The sequence below is a fragment of the Bos indicus x Bos taurus genome, chromosome 5, assembly GCF_003369695.1.
Source record: "Bos indicus x Bos taurus breed Angus x Brahman F1 hybrid chromosome 5, Bos_hybrid_MaternalHap_v2.0, whole genome shotgun sequence".
Taxonomy (NCBI): domain Eukaryota; kingdom Metazoa; phylum Chordata; class Mammalia; order Artiodactyla; family Bovidae; genus Bos; species Bos indicus x Bos taurus.
The window spans coordinates 71352528-71366672 of NC_040080.1; the positions used below are offsets into that span (position 1 = coordinate 71352528).

The following is a 14145-nucleotide window of genomic DNA, read 5'->3' on the forward strand; positions in this document are numbered from 1 at the left end:
AATGAGTAACAGTGATCACCTATGGGGATTATGTGAGGCAAGAACCAGGCAGAAGTTGAACAAGGATGGGAGATGGACTTTATATTGGGTTGGCCAAAAGATTTGTTTGGGTTTTCCTGTAACATCTTGCAGAAAAACCAAATGAACTTTTTGGCTAACCTAATATATAGTTATATAATAACTATATAGATATATTAAAATGTGTATTATAAATATAATTATATAAATGTGTTATATAAATTATAGCATATATGTATGTCATTTAAATCATGTAGGTATGTTACTTAAAAGTAATGCCACTATTTTTTTGAATATTGCTTTTTCTTTTATGTTTTCCAAGACGACATGGTAAGGTCAGAGACAGCGATGAAGAGAATGACCCAGATGATGAAGATGTCATTGCTAATGCAGTGGGGTGTCTCGGACCTTTCAGTGGACTCCTGGCACCTGAACTGCAGAAGTACCAGAAGCAAGTTAAAGGTAAAGAGGTGGCCTCTGTTAGATAATCACAGTGTGTTGGTTCACTATGGGCAGGGTATTATTATTGTGGCCTATAATATATAATATATTGTGGCCTATTGTTTCCTGAACTGATTACCACTGTTAAAGATCTTCATTAGAAGTATCTTCTCTGTTACTTTATCATTTGAGAGGATCTCTCTGTTATGTGTCACACACATCATACATATTTCTTTTTCTTTATGATTAGTTTTGCTTTCCACTCATCTGATTCAAGTTTGTGTGCTTAGTTCCTTAGCACAGAGCCAGACATATAATAGATGCTTACTATATTCTGTTTGAGTTTAATTGGATTCATTATAGACTAACTTCTTTTCCACTATAGAAATATTCTCTAAAGCCAAAACATTATGGTAGCCTCTATTTGAATTTCAGTGACCAGAAACGTATTATCTCATAGGACATTCTGCTAAATTCCTCTGCTTAGCCCAAGGTTTCTAGATTTGAAAAGATAACTTCCACTTACCAGTTCTGATTATCAATAGTTCTTCTGTTCAGAGCAAAACAGAACAAGTCTGCTCCCTCTTCTGCTGGATGTCTCTTGGATCTTGAGACCAGTCATCATATCCCCTAGAGCTTTCTCCATGGTTCAGAATTTCTTAAAGATATGTCTTCCAGAACTTTTAATATTCTATAAATTCACCTCTAAATGTCCTGCAGTTTGCTAGTATTCTTCTTAAAAATGGTACTTTAAATTGAATTCCATGCTGTTTGTTTTTTCCTTACAGAGAACAGACTTGCTGTGAAGTCTGGACATTATCCATGCAATGAACTCTTTTAAGCAGTTTGTTGTTCTCCCACTATGATCTTTCCTATCTTGGGTGGCAGTTCTTCCCTTAGGACATTTAATTCTGCCTCTTCAAGTTTGAAGACCATTTTCCTTGCTGGAAGAGTACAGAAACAAAAGATGGCAGGCACCTCTGCATTCTCTCTGCCATCTGCTAGCTTTATACTGCCATTTCAAAGTCATGAGCTATTTTCTCTTTTTTTGTTCTTCATGCTTTTTTTGTTTGTTCATTTTGTTGTTGGTGTTTTGGTCGTGGTAGTTTTAACCCTCAGCATGTTTTGTATTTTAACCTGCTTAATGTTCAGTTCATGTCATTTTGTGTGTGTGTCCTTGGTATGCACTCCCTTGTCATCTTTTGAAATGACTTATAAAAAAATCTGAACTCAACCAGGGTTCTGTTGATTTTGTAATGTCTTCTTCCTTCTCTTTTGTTGCCTGAATTTTAGCTTTTGGTTTCCAGCCATGGGATCAATATGTATTACAACTCTAACGTTTTGAATCTAACATTATAATGTATTATTAACTCTAACATTTTTATAGTTTGGGTCTATGTTCCATTTTTCTACCCTGTTATTTTTTCTGTGCAACTATGTACTCTGGTTTGACATGGTAACTTTCTCCTAAATTTCATCATTAGTCTTTGTTGTTGGTTTTACTTTAGTTTAGATTAGCAGATCTCCTTTTAATTTTCTTCTCCTTAGAGAAGTATTTTCAATAAACATATCAGATATTCAGTCTTTATCTGAATAACGCTTTCAGCAGATGTTAGGATACTTAAAATCCCCTAATAATCTTTGTTTTTAAAGCTTGTCCCCAGGCTGGTTTTACATACTGTGTTAGAAAAATCTCAATTTATCCCCTTTTGCCTGTGTGACATGGGAGTGTATTCTCACACAGTACTTATTTCTGTTTCTTGGCTTCCTTGGTGGCTCAGATGGTAAAGAATCTGCCTGCAATGCGGGAGACCCAGGTTCAATCCCTGGGTCGGGAAGATCCCCTGGAGAAGGAAATGGCAACCCACTCCAGTATCCTTACCTGGGAAATCCCATGGACAGAGGAGCCTGGCAGGCTATAGTATACAGGGTTGCAAAGAATCAGATACGACTGAGTGACTAACACTTTACATTTTCATACTTGGATGTAATCTCAAATTTAAGGGATAAATCTAGTTGTTGGTGTCACAGGAGCAGAAACCACACCAGATATAACAAACATAACAGAGAGTCAGGAAATGCTTATTAAATGAATAAAAACATTAATTTCTAGTGGTACTGTGTTCTGAAGTCTTAATAATCTTGTCTTGCTATTTTTAACTAAGGAAAAAACTCACTTTTAATGCCTAACTAAACCCTGCAAACGGACGATCCCTTGTAAATTCTTGTGCAGTTATATGGAAATCTGTACCCTGACTTTAGACAGCTAGAGTTGTATTTTTCTAAGGGAAGTTTAGGAAATGGCAGTGATTTTTATCTGGAAACAGCTGACCTTATGTCCATATAATGATCAAAGTGGTAATAAAATCAAACAATGAACCCACACAGCTCATTTCAGATTACAGTTAGGCTAATAAGAAAATGAGGAAGTATTTTCAGGACCAAATAAAAACAAGTACTAGACACATTCTAGTATACCTGGATTTTTTCTGTGGTTCAGAATTTCCTGGAGGTTAAGATACTACCCTGGGTTATATAGTGTCATCAATTCCCACTTAGTTCTATTCTCCCCCAGTGACACCATCTCCTTGGCTCTCTTCCCTGGAATACAGAATCAAATGGGGACCAGAGTCTGAGATCCAATAACATTGCAGAACTGAGTCCAGGAGCCATCAATTCCTGCCGAAGTGAATACCATGCAGCTTTTAACAGTATGATGATGGAACGCATGACCACAGATATCAATGCACTGAAGCGGCAATATTCTCGGATTAAAAAGAAGCAGCAGCAACAGGTTCATCAGGTGTATATCAGGGCAGGTAATATACTTCTTTGAGTTAATTTCAGCTGTGTGTCAACTTGTGCAAGTCGACACAAGTATTTCTAGAATGGCCTGGAGATTACTGCTCAACTCTGGCTCAGCACCCACCAACACAGCTGGCAGGAGACAACAGCATCTTTACCTTTTCACTTTTTATTTTATCTTATCAGGCTCTAAAGAAGAAAAAGGTCCCAAGGACCAGGCAGCTGATGGTATCGAACACCTCTTTGCTTTTGGAGACGGGTTTACAAATGATGAGAATGTTGCAAAGCCATGCGATCCTTGGATCTGAGACATATTGGAGCTCTTGCTTCTTAAGCTCCAGGCATTTGGAAGTGGAATTTAGTCGTCTGTGTACTAGTAAATTAAGCTATTCTTCAGCCATTTAGATAGTCATATAACAGATGTTGTGATCAGAGGAAAAGGAAAAGTCCATTTCTGTGCCTGGCTGATGGGTTAGCAGCATCTTGGGAGTCTGCTGAGAAGAACACAGTTGTACTGTAGTTGGAGTTGCTCTTTTCCAAGGATTGTTGAGCTTCTTTTTTTCTTTAAATTCCCCGAATCCCAGTGAACAGTCTATTTTATTATTTAATATATGCTGATTTGGGAATTGATTTGTCTTATTCTAAGTGAAATCCTAATGAAAATGATGCCAGTCCAGAGTTAACCACGGTATAAATTTGACATGTTTTTAAGAGACTGGTAAGCATGTGACTGTCTTGCACAAAAACTGAATTTACCTTTTACTTGTTGGGAAGAAGTAGGCAACATCTTGAAGATTCTTACTTTATCCTGAATCATTATAAAAATCTATCACAAAAGAAACTAAAAACTATAACACTTTAATTTTCAAAGCATTGATGCATACATGTCCTTATTTGTCCTTAAATCTACAAGGAAAGCAAGAACAGATGTTTTCATATCCTTGTGAAAAATAAGGAGATGGTAATTCAGGAAGGCTTAGCAATTGTCTAGGATTATATAGCTATATTGAGTGGTCAGGCCAGGGCTATAACCCCCATGTTTTGATTCTTTATATAGTTCTGTTTGAACCACTTTCAAAAGCTTTGGATGGGATGTTGAACAGTTGCCTTTGGGTACTAAATCAGCCCACTGTTTGGACTGTAGTCTGTACTGTATGTACAGACATACAGAACTATGGTCTATAGGTCAAATTCTGCTCAATGTCTGTTTTTATAAATACAGTTTTATTGGAACACAGGCATGCCCATTTGTCTGCAGATTGTCTATGATGGCTTTCACTTCAGTGGCAACAATATTTATAGTCTGGTCCTTTATAGGAAAAGTTTGCTGACCCCTACTCTAGATCATGGTTTCTGTGGTTATTTTTAGAGAAATATTGGTACTCAAGGGCAAAGTTCAAGAACATTACTTCTCAGACTTTAGTGTGAATATGCATTGCTTGGGGATATGTTAAAATGAAGAATCTGCTTCCTGTAGCTGTGGGGTGGGGCTAAGATATGCATATACTATAAGCCTCTAGGTGATGCCACTGCTGCTGGGTGAGGATTGCACGTTGAGTAGAAAGGTTTTGGAGATTGTATAGGTTAGGATTAGCAGTACAGGTGGAGAGAGTGAAATTCAGCTAGAGGCAAAAGTTCCCAGCTTCTGGGAAGTCCCTGGTGGTCCAGGGTTTTACACTGCCAATGCAGGGGGCACAGGTTTGATCCCTGGTCGGGGAACTAAGATCCCACATGCTGCGTTGTGTGATCAGAACAAACAAAAATCCTCAGCTTCTGAGATTTAAAGAAAGGTGGTGAGGATGGTGATTGAGGTACCAACTTTCTAGGTTAGGGAGGACAGGAAGTTAAGCATTTTAGTCCTAATAGATTCTGTTTTTATGAAGAAATTGGAGAAAAAGTTGTTTGCTTGGGAGTAAGTTGAAGGTTGTGTAGGAGCTTAAAGAAGGAATGAAAATTTAGATTGAACACTGAAAGCAATGGGAGAGGGAAAGAAAGTTTGTTCAGTACAATTGAGGACCTAAAAAAATAGGAAGTTATGAATTTAAGGAATATCAATCCACATAACTGTGTGAATCCCCCATTCCCCTCACCGCTACCCCCAGCAGCTTTTAGCTCCCATTTTGGAAAAGAGAACATGAATTGTGGCTCTAGAGTGGAGTTTTGTCGGGCATGTGTGGTACAGCCACAGGGATGCTGAAACATGTGGTTATTGATGAGGTGTGGTCCAAGGGATCAGCCATGCTCCTAGCAGGGTGGTGGTGGTGTAAGGCAGCCGCAGAGACAGTGAGAGATTATGAGAAGACTGGGGATCAAGGAATCGAAGTCTCTATGGTTCATTACCAAGAATAGTTACATCCAAGGTCTGAGAGCTAGAAGAGTCAAAGAGAATAGGAGAGTCCAATATTTTTCATGTGAGGCAGATCTGGGTGATGTTTAGGAAGGAACTGGACAGGTTGAGGATGGGTCAGTCACAGAGGCTGTGATGTAACTCAGGGAGGTAAGAGGACATAGAGCGAAGGGGAAACAGGTGTCCAAGTTTCACTGAAGACTGGCCTGTGACCAGAGGTAGAGAGGTGAGAGCAGTTGAGAAGCACAGAAGGGAGGATGACCACAACCACATGACCCAGGTGATGTCAGAAGGAAGGCTGCTCACACAAAGATGGTCTTTTTCTGCTACTTCTGCCTGCAGCTCTTGTCCCTGGGGCTATGAGTATGCAAACTTCATTGAAAACAGGGGCTTGGTCATCGCCACAGGAGGGAGACAGTACTACTATAGTGTCTTCCAGGAGAACCCAATTTTGGGTGCTTTCCTGTTTTCAGTTTGCTTTCAGAGTCTGTTAAGGACACAGGAGTGGACCTGGGACCAGGCACTTGATGTCTGTGATGTCACGGCGTTTTTACCACCTCCTTTCACTTCTCTCATTCTGCTGTCTCTCACTTAATAACATGCAGTGTGTGGTTTTCCCACCTCTCAGATGCTGACAGCTGGTAATCCATACGGTCATAGTGTTTGACTTATTATTTAAAAAAAATTTTTTTTCCAAAGATTTCCTAGATATATAACCTGGGAGGTTGCTTCTCAGAAGCAAAGTTCTCTGTAGAAAACATTAGAGAGCCTGGACTCTAACTGGTAATAAGGGGTCAGAGTCTGTTCCCTTTTGTGTCCTCAGCCCCTTGTCTCCTCTGTATTAAGGGAGAGAATCGGTACCCCAGGCTCAAGGACTGAATTCAGTTTCTGCTGCCTTCAGTTACATGACTCTGTCCTTACCTGGGAAATATGTGGGCAGTGGGCAGGGACAGCCTGTCTTGACTCCTCTTCCAAGATGGATGTTTTTCTCTGTGGTACCTTTCACACGACCTTTCAACCTTTCTTTCAGACAAAGGGCCGGTGACCAGCATTCTCCCGTCTCAGGTAAACAGCTCTCCAGTTATAAACCACCTTCTTTTAGGCAAGAAGATGAAAATGTCAAACAGAGCCGCCAAGAATGCTGTCATCCACATCCCTGGTCACACAGGAGGCAAAATATCACCCGTCCCCTATGAAGACCTTAGGACTAAGCTCAATTCTCCATGGCGAACCCACATCCGTGTCCACAAAAAGAACATGGCCAGGACCAAGAGCCAGCTGGGCTGCGGGGACATGGTCGGGCTGATAGAAGAGCAGAGCGAGGGCTCCAAGACTCACACCCTGGGGGCGGCCAAGGCATCTCCTTCCGATTGTGTCGGGACAGCTCAAGGCGGCTGCTCCGACGGCAGCACAGGCAGGACCATCGAAGGGCGGTCTCCGGAGCCAGTGTTTGGGGATGGAGATGCCGATGTGTCTGAGGTCCAGGTGAAGATAGAAGCCTTGGAACTGACCCCAAGGGATGCTGCTGCTGAACCTGAGCCCAGGGTGCCTCCACCCAGCCAGCGGCACTTCCCAGAGCCACCCAATGCCCCGGGAGGAAACAGGGTCCCTGGCAAGGCTCCCCAAGGTGGTAGCCACCCGAAGACCCCCATCTTTAGCCCCTTTCCCAGCGTTAAACCACTGCGGAAGTCCACCGCCGCCAGGAATTTGGGATTATATGGTCCGACAGAAAGAACCCCAACCGTGCACTTTCCTCACATGAGCAGGAGCTTTAGCAAGTCCGGCAGTGGCAACAGCAGCACAAAGAAACGGTGACCTTCTCTCAGAAACTATCCACATTCACCTCTTCACGGTGGCAGGAGGGTTCCAGCTGGATGGATGGCTCCAGATCAGCTCCCGTTGTCCACTGAGAGTGAATCCAGAGGTTCAGAGATGAGCAGCGGTCCTTAAAAAATGGGAATTGGAAATTGTATAATTGGCACTAGAATCGGGATGTCTTCTGATTACCGATACAGTGGGTTCTTGTGGCAAAATAAATATTGTGGTTTTAAAGTGTTTGCCCAACTTTTCCTTGTGAGCTATTTAGAGAAGACTTTGTATCTAGACTGTTAACTCTTCTTCCTTCCCTCCTGTTCTGAGGGCCTTCAGGGTCCCAGTGGCAACCCCCCAAAACTTCCAGTTCTCTGGGTGTTATTAATACTCAAGCATGCACACACTAGCTGGCTAGAACAGAAACTGCAAAAAGAAAGTTAGTTTCTTAGTTGCAAAAAAAAAAAAAAAAAAACTTCCCAATTTCCCTCTTCATGCCCTATTTGGGGCAGCGGGGAAATGTTTGTATGTGGGAGTTTTCCTTCAAGAGTTTTGGCCAGTCTCAAAACTGGTTTTTATTCTTGTGCTGAAGTTCAGGAGAAAAATCTAGACAGCCTTTCCTTCACTTTCTGTTTCTACCTGCAAAATGAAGAAAACCCTCATCTGTTGAAATGTAGGTTCATCACCAACTTGAAGATCTTATACAGGGATCCCAAAGGGAATATGCATTAAGCAATTGCCCCGAACAGCTTGCTGATTCCACTAAGCTTTCCCCGAGCTCCATGTTCTTCTCCTAAGGAGAGTATAGGTCCTCAGCGGTGGGATCTCTGATGGGCTCTACACAGAGCTTGTCTGGCACCCTCCACCATGCAGCTCATTTACCGACCAGCTCTCCACTACAGATGCAGGAAGCCTCTGCTCAAAAGCCAGAACATAGTACCTGTAACTCTGTTACTTGAATTTTGTGCTTTTTTGGGGAGGTTGGAGTTCTTTGTTACTTGAACACTGCCTTTTCCTGGAGAAGGCCCCAGTACTTTCTAGCTCTCTCTCACCCCTTCCTCCTCAGAGATAGTACCTGTTATCTCTACTATGCAGATGGGAACCCTGAGTCACCCAGAGGTGAATAACCCTTCAGATACTCCAGGTAAATACTCTCGGTACTCAGTGTGACTCAGCCACGTTTCCTCCAGTGCAATAGGCGGGTTTCATGCTCTTTGTACACAGATGCGTTGGCTACCTAGGTTCTAGAAACCAAGACTTGGAAGCCATTCACTGCACTCCCTCCTGACTCAAAGAACCTTTCGCCAGATGTTACAGAGTGCTGTCATGGCATTTTGTAAAAGCAGTTCTGACCTGCTTATCTGAAAAGGTAGTTTATTAAAAAAAAAAAACAACAACACTTCATGCAGCTCTCATTTTGGCTGGACAGAAGGCTCACTCCACAACCCCCTTTTCCCACTATCTTTAGAGACAGACTCAGCGATTTTATCCTCGTCCCTGAAAGACCTTGACCAGGCTGGCAGGCATTTTGATGATGCAGACAATATTCATTTGACCTAACTGGAGGATTGCTAATTCTGAAACCAAAACTATAGTTTAAGAAAGGATTTTTTTTCCTATGGAGAGGCACTAATTTTTAGAATAAAATAGAGAATGTGATTGTGTGGGCTTTTTTTGAACAGAAAACATGAGAATGATATATACAATGAGAAGAGTTATTCTTTTTGTGGTATTTTTACCCCTTAAAGAGTTGAAGATAGAAAATCTGAGTAATAAGTTATTGCAGTTTGGGTCTGGAATTTGGTGCTCTCCAAAGTTAGCATGCAGCTTCTTAAAAAGCAACCACACGCACAGCCTGTGTCTTGGAAAGAGTGTAGGTGGAGAGTCGGGATTACTTTGCATAAGAGACCATGTTTTCCAAAGTTAAGCCAGAGATTTCTTCCATCTGCTCAGCCTTTCAGATAAGAATGACTCCACCTTGTATTCTTTTCTCCTCCCCTGTCCCGAGTGACTCAGAAGAGTCCCGTTCCCTGGAGGGATGTCTGATTTGAACAGAGAATTGTTTTTCTTCTCTTGAGTCAGTTTCCAGCTCCCCGAGGGGTCTGAGGTTGGGGAGGTGGGTAATGAGGTGGAGGGTACTTACTGCCGTTCTTAGGCTTGTGCCATCGCTGTCTGCTACCTATCTTAGGGTTTGTAGCACATATTGTACAGTTTCTTGCAGTTGGTCTTCCTGAAGAAAGGGTGGATGTGATGGCATGCAGTTGGGGATAAGTATTTGTTGATAATGAGTAAAGTACTGAAAGGATAATAAATAGTCTTCTGAGTTAAGAATGACCACATCAGGATTTCAAAATCCGACAAATTCCAGTTCAAGCACTCTGTCCTGTTAAAGTGCATGCATTGTACCATGTAATCACCATGTGAATTGGTCAATTTGTGAGCTTTGCCTACTTTAGAAAATAAAGAATCTGTAGTAGCCTGTAGCACACAGCATGTACGAAGACCAGTGTGGACTTTTATCTTCCTTTGTGTTGGGCACTGTACGCCAGCACCAGAAGTACTTACCAAGTAGCGGTTTCTTTATTTGTAGATATGTCTGTACCTCGTCAGCACTATTCTGGGAGTCGATTTATGTCTCTGCACCTCAGTCCTCTTACAAAAGCCTTCAGCTAATCTAAACCTAGTTTGTAATGTCAACATGGGGCTGTAACTGTTTGGAATATTGTATTCCCTCTTTTTGTCTCTCTTGTTCTGAAGAACTGTACTGATCACAGAAATATATGCATAAAGATTCTCATTGTCGTAGCTATTGTGGTGGTGTTTAATCTGAGCGCCTGCATAGAATGCTGTGTGACTGTTCTCATCCTCTTCTCTTTTCCTGTCAACTTCCCCCCAGCCTCCCCCCTGGCCTTTGTTCATGTGAACCAAGGGAGCAGCCCAATAAACTCCAGTGACCCCAGTTTAATCGCTAGGTTGCAAGGTGGCCTATGATCTGCCAGGAACTTGGCAGAATGCTGGGTTCCTCAGTATGAGTAAGAGAGTTTGCTCAAGAATGTGCGTACGTGTGTGTGAATGTATGTGTATAAAATGAATATGTAGATCTTTCGTTTCTCTTCGTTGTAATAAAATAAGCAGTAATTTATCTTCCGGGTCTTATGGAATCTAGATGAATAGAGAACTGTGGCCAAGTGTACAGCTGCTGCCATCTCCCCTCATAAAATCTCTCTCTACTCTTTCTGAGCTACTCGTTGTTTTTTTTGCTGCATACAGCCATCATCTGAGGCAGCATTTTAAATATACTATATTTCCTTATTAGAAAAGTGACACGTGGGTTAAGAAGACTTGGAAAACAGAGCACAAGGGACCATCGGTGTTCTGGAATGGGTCTCTCCGCTGTTTGTTTATGTTTGCATGGATACATACACCACTGTCTTCTAAAAGGTGTATTGAGAGCACTAGTTGAAGCTTTGTTTTTCCAAATGCTCTTCTACAGCAGCGTTTCATTGACCAGTATTTCATCATGTGTTCATGCCAGAATTCACACAACAGCATCTTATTGTAAAAGAGATGTCTTTTTTTTTTTTTCATATTGAAGTGTAGTTGATTTACAATATTATGTTAGTTTCAGGTATATAATAATTAATTTGGTTATACATAGATCTGTATATTGTTTTTTAGATTCTTTTCCATTATAGTTTAACATGAGATAGTGAATATAATTCCCTGTGCTATACAGTAAATCATTGTTTATCTATTTTATATATGGTAGGGTGTATCTCAAACTGGTATTTTTTGGTTATAGATAGTACTGGAAAGACTGCCCTAACACTTATATCTTTGTGCACAGACCTAAGAATTTTCTTAGGGTGTGTTCATCCAAATGGAGTTGGCAAGGTCAGAAAGTACGTGAATTTCTAAGATATATATATATATAAATAAGATATGTATATATATAAAAATAAGATATATATATATATGATATATATATATAAAAGATATATATAAATAAATATATGTATATATTTATCTCCACCTCCAAATTGCTATACTTGAAGACTGAAGTAACTACAGAAGTACTCAATGAAAATGCCTTTTTTTTTTGGTCCCTAGGGCCTCCAGAATTGATAGAAACAATGATAATAGGCATTCATATCTCATCCCTGACTTTTAAGAAAACCATTAAGTAGGATGTTTCCTGAGGTTCTTGGTAGGTATCTTTTAACAGGTTAAGGAAAGTACCTTTTATTCTTTGCTCACTAAGAGTTTTTAAAAAATCAACACATATTTAACTTTATCAAATGATCCCTAAATTGCATCCTTTGAAAAGGCAGTGATGCTTAAGACTTTGTATCTTGAACTTGAGAAAATAGCTATTACCAAGTTTCATCAAAGCATATTAAGGTATTTTAGAGTTGGAAGTGATAGTGATGAAAGTCCTATGTGCAAATTTTCATAGCAATATTAAATTTACTAGAGGAAATTTGGAAATAATGTAAACATCTGAGGACATGGATAACAGTTGCATGAATTATGGTTCGTATACAAAGTGGAAGTGTAAGGGCCCATGTGTGTTTGGACCATTGACATGGTGGTTCTCTTATCTTCATGAGGCAGTTCAGGTGAAAATTTCAGCGAAATCTGGAATCACAGAATCACTGGATACAGCTATGAATGGGAGGCCCTTACTGGATGATGGCTGAAACCGGAACCGTGCAATTTGGCTGTTCCACAGAGGCAGTCTGGGCTCAGTTAAATGGGGACTGAATGGAGATACGAAGACACTTGGGGTTGGTTCAGCTCCCATGAGGTTCCCTGCTGGCCATCTCATGAAGCTGAGTCTACTTCCTGGTGTGCAGCTCTGATCAAACCCATTGACCTTTTTGCAAAGTCACTCTCCATCCCATTCTGTTCCTTCCTTCCAGCATGGGCAAGCCTTATCTGACTGCCTCCCCCTGCATCCCAGGGGCCTCAAGAGGTTAAAAACTAGGTTTTTAACTTTAACTAAGGTTAAAAAACTAGAAAGTTGACTTTCTTAATTCTTTCTTTCTTTCTATATACTCCCATAACACTTCTAGTTTTTCTTTAGGCAGTGTTGATCCTTGAGAAGGAGGTGGATCAATTGCCCTAAGGGACCACTAGCTCTCTGGATGGAAATAAGCTGATACTTCAAACCCAGGTGTCTCCCAATCCCTGGAGAGTCTATAAATCTGGATTGAAATAAAGCAAAGCAGCCACAGAACAAAAAACCTCCCCTAGAAATTTTGATACTGAACTAGATTTGACAACCACTGGTCAACCTATTTTAATGGTCTTTCAAATAGTCTCCCAGCCCACCCCACCTCTCTTTGTTGGTGTGACTACATATTGCTGCCAGAGTAATTCTTCTAAAATGAAAAACTGATCAGACAACTCCTCTGGTCAACACCCTTCAGTTGGTTCCCATCTTCTGAAGGATAAATGTTGAAACCCTTATCTTAGCTTGATCTAGCCCATGGTCATTTTTCCAGCTTGTTTTCCCACCATCTTTCCCATTCATTGCCTTCTGCAATCTGTCGTCATCAGCACAATAATGTCAACCCTTTGTTGAGATCTTATCTGCTAGGCACTGTACTAGCTCCTTTATGTTATCTTGCTGGCATATCCCTCCAAAGAACCCCACAAACATATTATTCCTGTGTTAGAGATGATAAAAGTGGGGTGAGTGGTTGTATTCTTGACCACAGTCACCTCATGGTAACTGGCAGAGTCCTGATCCTTCTGACACCAGAACTTAAGATCTCTGCTTTGCACTGTCTGTACCGTCTGAGACCTTTGCATACAGCAACTTGAAATGCCCTGAAAGCTTCTTACTCTCACCCTTGTAACTGTGTATTTGTTAACCTCTTCCCTGAGCTCACTCCTTGCTCCAGTCTGCTTGGAAAACACCCACCCACCCACCCTTTTAGTCTTATCACACACATTAATAGCATCAGCTCCAACCCTTGCCACTTTCCAAGAGTATGATTTTGTGTGTGTTTCTTAACCTTCTCTTTCCACATCTGTACAATGAGGATAATAATTTCAATCTCACAAGGTTTGTTGTAGACTTCTGTGAGTTTTGCTGACCTAGAATTAACATTCTTCCTTTGGCAGTAATGTCCTGGAGAGGTTTGTTCTCCTCTCGCCACATACATCTCTGTGAGGCTGATGCCCTAGGAGCACACAGTCCAAGCTAAGCCATTCAGCATTCTCCCTCTTCCCAGCCATGGTGTCTGACCCATGGTCAAGCACACAAAGAATCTCAATTCCTGGGCTCTTGTTTTGAACTCGTGGGGAAAGCTGATTTGCTCATTTTTAGTGGATTTGAACCTGGAAGGAAAAAGCCAAGGAGCTGCTGCTAGCAACCATCTTGTAACATCTCCCCATCCAGGGAGAGATTCTTGGAGGAGTGAATCGAGACTGAGCAAGCAGATCTGAGAAACAGGAACCTGGCTCTTTTTATATCAGAGACCCCTGGATCAGACCATACCTGAAGCAAAATTACTCTCTCTACACCACTTATTACATCAGCCAACCTTCCAGTTTTTGGTTTTAACCTGTTTGGTCAGGTTTTTTTTATCATTCATATTAAAAACCTGTTAATTGGAATAGCCATTTTATGAGGATAACAGGTTAAAAGGCAAAATAGTAGGCACCGTGACTAACAAGGAGCTAATAGCTTTTGTTGACAGTGACTCAGACATCTG

At 41.1% G+C, this 14145-nt stretch overlaps 1 protein-coding gene across 6 annotated transcripts in view; it reads left to right on the plus strand.

Moving 5' to 3' along the window:
• The window catches only part of TBC1D30 (TBC1 domain family member 30), a 102421-nt gene that overhangs the window by 83169 nt on the left and 5107 nt on the right, over nucleotides 1–14145 (plus strand). For 3 of the 6 annotated variants that reach the window (XM_027542442.1, XM_027542440.1, XM_027542444.1), the window contains 4 exons: nucleotides 341–480; nucleotides 3072–3278; nucleotides 3451–3492; nucleotides 6642–10225. In XM_027542442.1, coding sequence (XP_027398243.1) covers nucleotides 341–480; nucleotides 3072–3278; nucleotides 3451–3492; nucleotides 6642–7426 — 1174 coding nt within the window. In that variant the 3' untranslated portion in view covers nucleotides 7427–10225. Of the gene's footprint in view, nucleotides 1–340; nucleotides 481–3071; nucleotides 3279–3450; nucleotides 3493–6641; nucleotides 10226–14145 lie in introns of those variants that run through there. The other 3 variants (XM_027542441.1, XM_027542445.1, XM_027542446.1) reach the window with 2 other exon arrangements.